Here is a 9983-nt window from a genome sequence, read left to right as displayed (position 1 = left end):
TGCTGAATTGACATCATTTTTCGGTTGCTCCACGGTTCTGAGCCCTGCAGTTATTTAGTGGTTGCAAATGATTGTGATTACTCACTGCCTGTGACAATGCAGTGGTGGTGCTCATGAGGTATCTCAGATCTTCCAGGAGAATCATTTCTGCTCATAGAACGTTGGGATGAAGTACAGGAGTGAGGGAAATCCGGGCACAATCTAGAGGTGGCTAGAAAGAGCTCAAGGTGATCTCTGCAATACACCTGATGCAGGAGTCATTCCAGGGTATGGGCAAGAACTGGTGTGACCAAGAGCAGGTTGCAGCACTCTCTTGCTGTATTGTGGGCTACACTGGTGCCTGCTGGAGCTCAGGAGCAGTGTGTTGTGCTCCCTGAGACAAGAAGCCTATACAGCCAGTCACGTTAATTCAGTGTTCAGTGCTCCCCAGGCCGCCTTTAACAATCTCTTTGTGTCCCAGCTTCCTTTGGCATCATGCTTCATTGGTATTCTGACTCTGTGCCAGTGTCATGGCACATAGATACAATTTTTCTTATAATCTAGTTTCCAGAGGAAGGAAGCATAGGTTCCTGGGCTGGCAGGTAACTCCTGTGCACCCCTGCAGGGACTCTGCTATGTTCAGCCAGGCTTAGAGGCAAAGAGGTGGGTACCTTCCTCCAATGCACAGACCTCCTCAATCATCAGGGCTCTGAATTTAATGCAGTATGCAGTTTTTTGAGCCATGTATCTTGGCTAATCTTGGGCTGCATTTCTTGAGAATATCAAAAGGTATCTGACCACCCCTCCATGTGCCATGCTGAATTATAAAATTATACTTAATCTTCCCAACCCAACAGCAATTGGAAACTTTGGTTAAGAGCTGGCTGATGCTGGTAAAATCAGCTGTCCTTGGACACAACAGGCACTTTGTTGTTGTTGTGGTTTCTCCTCTTCCTTAAAAAAGCCAGTCTGAGGCAGAGGAGAAACTGTGGGAAAGTTTAGCTCCAGTGACTGAAACTTGGGAAAGTTTCTAGCCATGACAGGTGTTGCTTGCAGTGCTGCTGTGTTGGGGTAGGTGATGTATGGCTGCAAGCCAGCTAACTTGACCACAGCACCTTTCTGAGGGGCAGTCCCACAGTCTCTCATGACAAAAGGCAAACATGGGGAAGGCTTAGTCTGCCCACCACATGCACACAGTGTTGCAGTAGAGGTTTTTTTGTGTCACCCTGCCTCTTTCACTGGGGTGTTACCAATCGGAGGGAACAAACTTCTGAATCAGATTGTACATGAGTAGCACAGACAATCAGCAAATTTCAGTGGCATCTCACTCTGCCTTTAGCTAGTGTGAGCCTCATCACTGAATACAGCAAGCGTCTCATCAATGCCCTTTTCCCTGGTCCTTTTGAAAAGCCATTTCTTATGGCCTCCCTTTGGCAGATACACCTTCAGAGAAAGGTTGTGATGCTTCATTGTGTTAAGCTGGTTTCACAGCAAGGAAAGGACATGGTTTTGCAGCTAGCATATGCTGGTCAGTAGCCAAGAAAAATGGATGTTCATGAACCACCAGAGCTGACTGTGCCCATCACAAACGTAGATGTTGTCAGTGAAAGAGATACTCTGCATTTGATGTGTTTTCAGAGTCTCGCTAAAATGACAAATTAAACATCCATACATGAACATTTCAAACTCTCCTGAATAACCTGCTATTGCACGGAGGCAGTGTGTTTTGCTGGTCAGAGCCCGGCTCCCCAGAGCTGTAGTTGCATTCCATACTGGGTTCCAAGGTGGACACAAGTGCCCATGAGACCCCGTGGACATGAGTGTCCAGCTCTGCTCTTTAGCAATCCTACACGAAAGTGGGAATGGTGATACTGGGTCTCGCCACCCCTGCCAGGGCTCTGGCTAAAATACTCTGCTGTAAAACCCCTGCTACTGAAACCACCTGAAGATTTTGGGAGAGACCCAGCTGTTAATGAGCAGTATCAATACCTTTTCCAGTAATCCATGGGGCTGCTTCTAGAGAAACCCAGTTAATGTGTCATATTGATGCTCTTGCAGTCCCTGTGCACTGCACATGCTTGGCATTCTGTTACACAGTCATGACATTAGTTTTATTTTTCAGTTCCTGCTATAACCAGGTGTTTATCAATGTTTCTCACGCTTTTTTTTTTTTTTTACCCAGCTGTTAATGAGCAGTATCAATACCTTTTCCAGTAATCCATGGGGCTGCTTCTAGAGAAACCCAGTTAATGTGTCATATTGATGCTCTTGCAGTCCCTGTGCACTGCACATGCTTGGCATTCTGTTACACAGTCATGACATTAGTTTTATTTTTCAGTTCCTGCTATAACCAGGTGTTTATCAATGTTTCTCCTTTTTTTTTTTTTTTTTTTTTTTTTTTTTTTATAATATACATAGTGTTTGATCTTGCAGCATATTATCAAGGATGGGGAACATCCTGTAATATATTAGTAGTCATCTTCTGGTTTAAGTGGGGTGAATCCTTCACATGTATTTGTTTATTGTTACTTCACTGCAGGACTCCTGCTGTACAGGGCTCTCAAGTTTGTGTAGCTGTACTGTATCCTGCTTTTTCTCCAAGTGTTGTGTAGTATAATTTGTAATGTAGTGGTCTCTGAGGCTTGGCTGTGCATTTTTTACTTAAAACTTTTCTAGTAGCTGTCCTTGCTTGAATGTCTTCTGTGAATTATTGCCAGTAACCACTCCTGTGGCTAGTAAAATAGTCTTTCTCCCAGAGAGAAGGTATTGGAACATACCCTGCACCTCCTACTCCTCCTCTGCTGCTGAAATCACTTTTCTTCTCTGGAGTGTGCTCATAGCAGGATAACATGGCTGTGTGTTTAGGGCTGCAACATTCATTCCCCCTGCACGCATCTTCACAGATAAACAGACCCTCCTTTTGCTTTTGCCTTGGGAAGCCAAATGTGTGACTGATTAAAAACTCAGTGACAGAGCACTGTGCTTTTTCAGGGACCTCAAAACTTCTTCACTTTGATTTACCATCAATTCACTTGACTCTGTCTGTGTGGCTTTGGTATAGCACGTTTGTTATTTCATAAGAAAAATGCAGCTTTTTTGCAGTGAAGACCCTCCTAAGTCACTTAACCCTTCAGAGAGAAATGGAAAAATTCATATACCTGCCCTTTATTTTTGCCACACTTTTGGTTCCTGCACAAGAAGACCACACAAATGAGCAAGAACAGGTAAGATATTAAGATTTCGAGACTAATAAATATGGCATTAACAGTTTTTAACTCAGGGAGTTTGTGCCCAGTGATTGCCTGTGAGAATTCACGCTGGTTTTCTGTCACAGCAGATGCTCCTTGGGAATACCAGGTTGATGCTCTTCCAGTGTTTGCCAGCTCAGTAAGGAAAAAACCTTTCTGTCTCTGCTAACAGATCCATTTGCTTTCTGTCCTCTAGGATTGCCTTAAAGCTTGTCAAGAACAGATCGAGGCGGTGCTAGTAACGAGCCTTAGGCAAGTCCAGCAGCAGCAGCAGCAAAGCAATCCTAAGACCATGGATGAACTGGACCAGGCCAGCACTCCCACAGATGTGAGAGATATCAACCTGTGAGGACATCAGCACAGAAAGTCACGCTTGCTCCCTTCAGCATTTTTATTTTTGTTACTATTTTTAGAGTGACATATCTTCTTTTTTTTTTTTATATATATTTGCTCCCACATAGAACATATTTAAAGCTCTTTTAGGTAAAAAACAAAACAAAACAAACAAACAAAACAAAAAACAACAACCAACAAAACAAAAAAACTGAAACAAAACACTTAATAATGAAAAAAAACCCACGTTTTGTGCCTGTGATGTTCTACAGAAGGGAATCCCACAATATAATTGCTATTTGATTATGTATCAGTGATATTAAATGCTTATAAAAGCATATAAAGCAGCTGGATAAATGTAAAGCTGCATCTGTGGGAACAAAGTAGAGTATATTTGTCTGTGTATTATGATCTAGTGCATACACCCCTTTTTTAGATTTAAGAAAGGAATCGTGTGTGCGATTTTATGGCTTGACTAGATTGCAAAGCAATAGAATAAGGGTTTTAGGGCAAAGTGGGAAATGGTCCCTGAAGCAATTGAACCATTTTGAATGCAGAAGAGATTTGCTGATCTGTCACCTCTGTTATTAGTCAGAAGTGTTTGTTGGATCTCTGTATGTTAGTTTTGTTTACTCCTGCTGTCTGTGGTAGCTGCTACCTAAGAAAGAAGATGCTTTATTTTGCCAGCCAGAAGAGCAGGTGGGGTTTTTTTTTGTTTTGGTTGTTTGTTTTGGGGCCTTCCTTTCCTTCCTTCCTTTCCTTCTTTTCCTTCCTTCCTTTCCTTTCTTTCCTTCCTTCCTTTCCTTCCTTTTTCTTTTCCAAATTCCCCACTCCCCTTTTGACTTCTACTTTTCCTTCAGAGATGGTTCATTCTAAACACGGTGGTGTCTCTGGCATAAGGGCAATTCCATTTACCCAACTGTGGACCAAGCCAAAGTTATTGAGTGTTCACATTAGATGGGGGTAATACCAATTAATTCCAACCATTTGGTTAATCAGATCACCTCTGACCTTTGGATTGCAAGATGCTGTGGATCATCTGTGAAAAGCATTATATTTCCTTACAGTGCTAATGCTTCACATAAGTGTTAATTTTTTGGCAGCTCCTTAGCTTGGCCATAAAGATATTTAAGTGATGCTCTGTTGATCTTCCTTTTTAACATATACTCACTGTGTTAAAGAAGATGGGATTTGATTTGATCCCTCTTCTACTATCCACCTTTCCCTTCACACTTTTTTCAACATTTCAGTAACTTCCTTGATCCACAGTGTTTTTGTAAACCATTTAATTCAAAAAGCACTTTGAAAATTGTTCCTAAGGGATTAAATGAGGTGGTTTATGATAATTTTGTCAAGGAAAAAAATGAAAAAAATAATAAGAAGAAAAAGGAAAGGAAAAGAAAGGAAGAGAAAGGGACCGGGACAGGGAAAGGGAAAGGGAAAGGGAAAGGGAAAGGGAAAGGGAAAGGGAAAGGGAAAGGGAAAGAAAGGAAAGGGTCACAAAAGCAAAGCATATGGCTTTATAGTCAATATTTTCCAGTATCTGGTGTAAGTGGTTAGTGTCAGTGTTGCTGAAAATACCAACACTTGCTTCAGATGACATTCCTGTCATGACATTCCAGATACAAGCCTGATGATTTGTATTGTTCAGTGTCACAGAAGGATCTTACTACCACCTGCATGCTTATCTATGGACAACGGAAGAAAATTGCTTGTGCAAAAGACACGAGTGGTAAACATCAAGGTGTGTGACTTGGAGTTTATTACAAAGGTGTGTTCAGTGTACTTGAATTTATTTTTCTGCTCCGTCGGTAACTAAGAGGCATTTAGATGGCAAAGGAGTTGGGGCAACTTTTTTTTTTTTTCTTTGCACAATTTTATTATTAACAGTTTGCAAATATACAGTATGAAGCTGTTGGTTGAAATGTTAATGTTTGCATTTTTAAGACAAAAATTCATAAAGACCATGCTACTTAGAAAAATATATGAATGGACTAAGCCGTATTTGGCTAGATGAGGGTAGAAAATGGAGTAAGATTCTAAGGTTTTGTTGGTTTTTGGGGGTTTTTTGGTTTTAGTTTTTTTGGGGGTTTTTTGCGCTGCTAAGAAGCTATTATTTGTTTCATTCTTATTCACATTAACAGTACTTAGCTGTATTGTTTCACTGAGTGTGCTGCTATTTTATAAACATAAACATTTTTATAATATATTATTTTACTGCTTAAATTTCAAATCCTGAAGTAGATGGTTAAGTGGAGATACTATGAGTTCTTTGATTTACTGGAAATGCCCTGTACAGGTTTTTTTTGTGTTCATTATTCCCGAACCCTCCTTCCTCCCTTCCTCCCTTCCTCCCTCCCTTCCTCCCTCCCTTCCTCCCTTCCTCCCTTCCTTCCTTCCTTCCTTCCTTCCTTCCTTCCTTCCTTCCTTCCTTCCATCACACCCTGCAAAGACAGCATACTTACCTCAGGTTTACTGGACAAAACACAAATGGTTCCCATTTTCACAATACCTCACAACATGACAGTTTGTTTTTTCCCCGGGGCCCACACTCTGGCCATGGCAGGGAGAGGTTGCAGGCAGCCCGAGCGCTGGCTTTGGTATCCTTTTCATAGTGGAAAAAATGCCTTAATTCTCTGCCAGAAGCTTCACCAGAGTTTCACAAAACTGGTGGTGGGGATAGCATTGTTAGCACTGCCATTGCCTCCCGGCTTAATGTTCCACATTGAGATTACCTGAAGTTCAGCGACCCTATCTCTCCTGGAGGAAAAACAAACAGCTAATTTTGTGGAAGCGAGAGTCTGGAGCTTCATGCAGCATAGATATGACAGATCAGATCATTCCTCGAGAGCCCTCCTATGATAGCAAATATGGCTTCACTGGGAGGTGTCCTCAGATGGTGGGAAGCCCTCACTGCGTCCTGGGCTGTGGCACAGCTGCCCACAGTGACCATAGGCACAGTGTCCATCCCATGTGCCTCGTTTGCTCCCCTCTGTGCAATAGGTCAAGTGTAGGCAAGAGTCATCTTTAGGATGCTTGCTCTTCATCCCACATCCTGCAGTGTACGGCTCCCAGGCAGGGATCCCCTCCTGTAGCATCATTCTCCCAGGGCTCCTCAGTGCTGACAGGGATGGGGGTGAGGTCCACCCCTGAGGTCTGCTCCTTGTGTGGCGGTTGGAGGGGCCCAGAGCAGGCGCAGGAGTCGTAGTGCTGATCAGCAGCCCTGGTCCCTTGTGGCATCCAGGCGGGTCTGACCGACCCACCACGGGGGGTAAGTGTCCTCAGCAGCCCTGACCTCCTCAGAACATGCCAACCACCTGCTTACACCCTGAAACGGGCTGTACGCGAAGTCTGGAAAACCTAGAACTTGAGCTTTCTCACAGTAGCCTTCAAAATCACAACACTGCATAGTACTCCTTTTTCAGACGTTTAAAAAGTGAATACTACTATTGCAAAAGAGGTGTGAGATTTTTTTTTTTCCCCTGAATTGCAGAAATCATCAACCTTCCTACTGATTAATTTAAAACCATACCTTGCTGATGATACCTTTACGAGTGCCAAAGGATCCGCACAATTGCTGAGTGGTTCTCTGTCAGCTTCCTGTTGATGGTGCTTCGATGATCTTCCCCTCCCTCCCATTACTGTAGTGTAGGAGCACCTCGTAATCAATTTATTTATATTCCCAGCATGCTTGTGAAAAAGAAAAATACTATTAATCCTATTTTAATATCAATGATTTAGGCTTGAATAATTGGAGGGCTCGTAATTACTCAGCAAACCACCCGGGCGCTGGATTTTTTTCCACTTTATTACCATGTTCTCATGTACCTCAGAAATCCCTTTCAGTTGCACAGTTTCTGTTCTCAACCTTTTTTTTTTAAATTGCTTTTTTTGAGTGTGATGCCATATCAAGTCAATGTTATTCTCTCACAACGTGCTCTTTAAGAGCTGTGGATGTTTATATGGTCAGGGGATGCTAGGAAGTGCAGTAGTAGACATGATCAGTGTAAACAAAAGTATTTAGAAAGTATGCGAGATTGTTTTCGATGGGTAAGACTCTAATACAGTGTAGCCTTGATTACCTTTGAAAAGGTCTTCTTTGTTCAGTGTTGTCATTTTTATTAATAACCTGTTGTTTTGACTAGTTTAAAGATGGTTCTAAGAGAAGTGTTTGGGCGGGATTAGATATGCTGTATGGACAATAAACTCACCTTGACCTAAATTTGCCTATCTTGGTTTTATTCATTCAGTGTGAAGACGGTGCAAAAGGAGACATGATTCTAAAGCCTAGGTAGATGGTGTTAACAGGCATATAAAATGTGAACTACTGAATGCTGCAGTCACAGAACAAGTTTTCTTCTAAAACGTAGCTCATTCTGGATAGGCATATTCTGGCATCTTTCTTCTGTGAAATGGACCTGTGAGTTTAAGGAGAGAAAAGTCCTGAAGATAGGAAGTTGCTGGATCAAAGTATTTGGTGGAAATTTAATTTAGCTGGTGGAGAAGTCCTTGTAAGTAAACAACATGCACATTCTTGCAACTGATGGCAATATTATTTAAACCTCCACTCAGTTATTTGTTGCATTTAAAAGGCTACTGCAAAAATTCCATTGTTTTTCTTTCTAAAAGCTTTTGATGAACTGAGTAAAAGGAGAAGGCTTTGTGGGCAGAGACAAGCATGTATGTGCCCAGTCTCTTTGCTCAGCTTGAGCCCAGGAGGTGGGATGCTCACCCTCACCCTCTTCCACATCTCCTGCCCATGGATGCTTGCTGTGAAGTGACCAGTCTCTTCTGTGACATACTTGGCCTGACTCCTGTGTCTCTCCTTCACTGCCACCCAGTAGCAGTCTTCTCCTACTGAGTTTGAGGCCTTTGGGCAGCCTTGGGGAGAGCAAAGAGGCACCAAAGAATAAAGAAGAGGTATTTGGGCAGACACGTTGGGGAAAATGTAACACCATCATCAAGTGAATAATACAGCCAAAACCATAGAAGATAAAGAAAAAAAACCCAAACAAACAAAAAGAAACAAAAAAAAACAACACAGGCAAAACAAACAAATTAAACCCCTCCCCACACACAAAAAACCACCACAAAAAAAAACAACCAACCTACCAAAAACAACAACAAAAAAACAGGGAGAAGGAAAAATACTCAAAAGGAGAAACATATGTTGCTAAAATGAAGAAACATCTGAGCAAAAATCAAAAGATATGAACAAATAGAAAAAAAAAATCAAGGACTGGATAGGAAATACAAGCTAAATCATAAGGTTGTGAGTCAGGAGATGAAGACCTTTCTAGCTATAATCACCTAAACTTGGGAGCTGTGGCTTTAGGCAAAGTCTCAAAACTTCCCTGGCAGGTTACCTGTGAGCCTCATCTTTTGCAGATTTTCTGCACCAAGGTAGAAATTTTAAAGAACCAGAAGTCACCCTTTAACAGCATGACCAGCAATCTGCAGCATTTCATAGGCATCTCTGAGAGCCTATGAAGAACTGGAAATTATGAGGGTTGTCTTACACCTTCCTTTTGTGGTGTAAAGCTCAAAGGGGTGATTTTCTGTTGTTGAAATAAATATATGTTTTCAGACATAGTGGATATAAGGCAGAGAAGCTAAAATTTAAATTAATTGGACAACAGCCTGTTCTTTTCCTTTGAAGAAAGCTGGCTAAATGCTGAGAAGCCACATACAATGGGGTTAAGTTCCATTATAATGTGGCCTGTGAAACCACTTTGTATTGTTGTCTCCTTACCATCTGCAAACAATTTCTGCCCATCATGATCCTATACTTTACATAAGGACAGCCTGAGGATTTTAAGGAGGGACAACGTAGCAAAATCATGCTTTAAAACAAATGCATCCTGAACTGACTTTTATGTTAAAGAAAACTGAAGGCAAAGAAAGAGAAGAAATCTTTAATATTTCAGAAGAGAAAAACGCCACACAATTGCTCCATGTTTCCAATTTCAGTAAATGAGTTAGATTTATTTTGTATTTCCCAAAATCTTTCTGTAGGGACTAGAAATGCAGTTTATCTTTCTAAGCAGGGAATTTTCCTTTTTGTTTCAAATAAGGCATCCTTAATGCTTGTTTCAGGAGTCTCTTCAAACACTTCTATTGCAATTGCTGTATTTTTTAATTTGCCCATTAACTATGTAGCCACTCTTCATTCTGTGCTGCTGTAAAGAAGCAAAAAGCTCTACAAATCTAATGCAACCAGCACAAGCAGAATGAAATTCTATCCCTGTTGAAGACAGGGAGAGCTCTGCTGTTGACTTTTAATAGGTTTAATAATTTTTCCACCAGCTCCAGTTCATTCTTGCCTCATACTGTGAATTACAAGTCACATCAATAAATATGAAGCTGATGGAAAGGCAGGTAGAATTTCTACAAAGTCTGGCCAAGTAATTTCATTTTCTCAGC

General features: G+C 41.5%; 1 protein-coding gene across 1 annotated transcript in view; it reads left to right on the top strand.

The window, feature by feature from the left end:
- The window catches only part of CCND2 (cyclin D2), a 33662-nt gene extending 30086 nt beyond the window's left edge, over positions 1–3576 (top strand). Inside the window, exon 4 of the mRNA XM_010007175.1 lies at positions 3424–3576. Coding sequence (XP_010005477.1) covers positions 3424–3576 — 153 coding nt within the window. The remainder of the gene's footprint in view (positions 1–3423) is intronic.
- Positions 3577–9983: the final 6407 nt, after the last annotated feature.

This window comes from Chaetura pelagica, unplaced genomic scaffold (assembly GCF_000747805.2).
Source record: "Chaetura pelagica isolate M959 unplaced genomic scaffold, ChaPel_1.0 scaffold211, whole genome shotgun sequence".
Classification (NCBI taxonomy): domain Eukaryota; kingdom Metazoa; phylum Chordata; class Aves; order Apodiformes; family Apodidae; genus Chaetura; species Chaetura pelagica.
The sequence above is the reverse complement of the archived record's forward strand: the minus strand, read 5'-3'. Positions and strand labels throughout refer to the sequence as shown.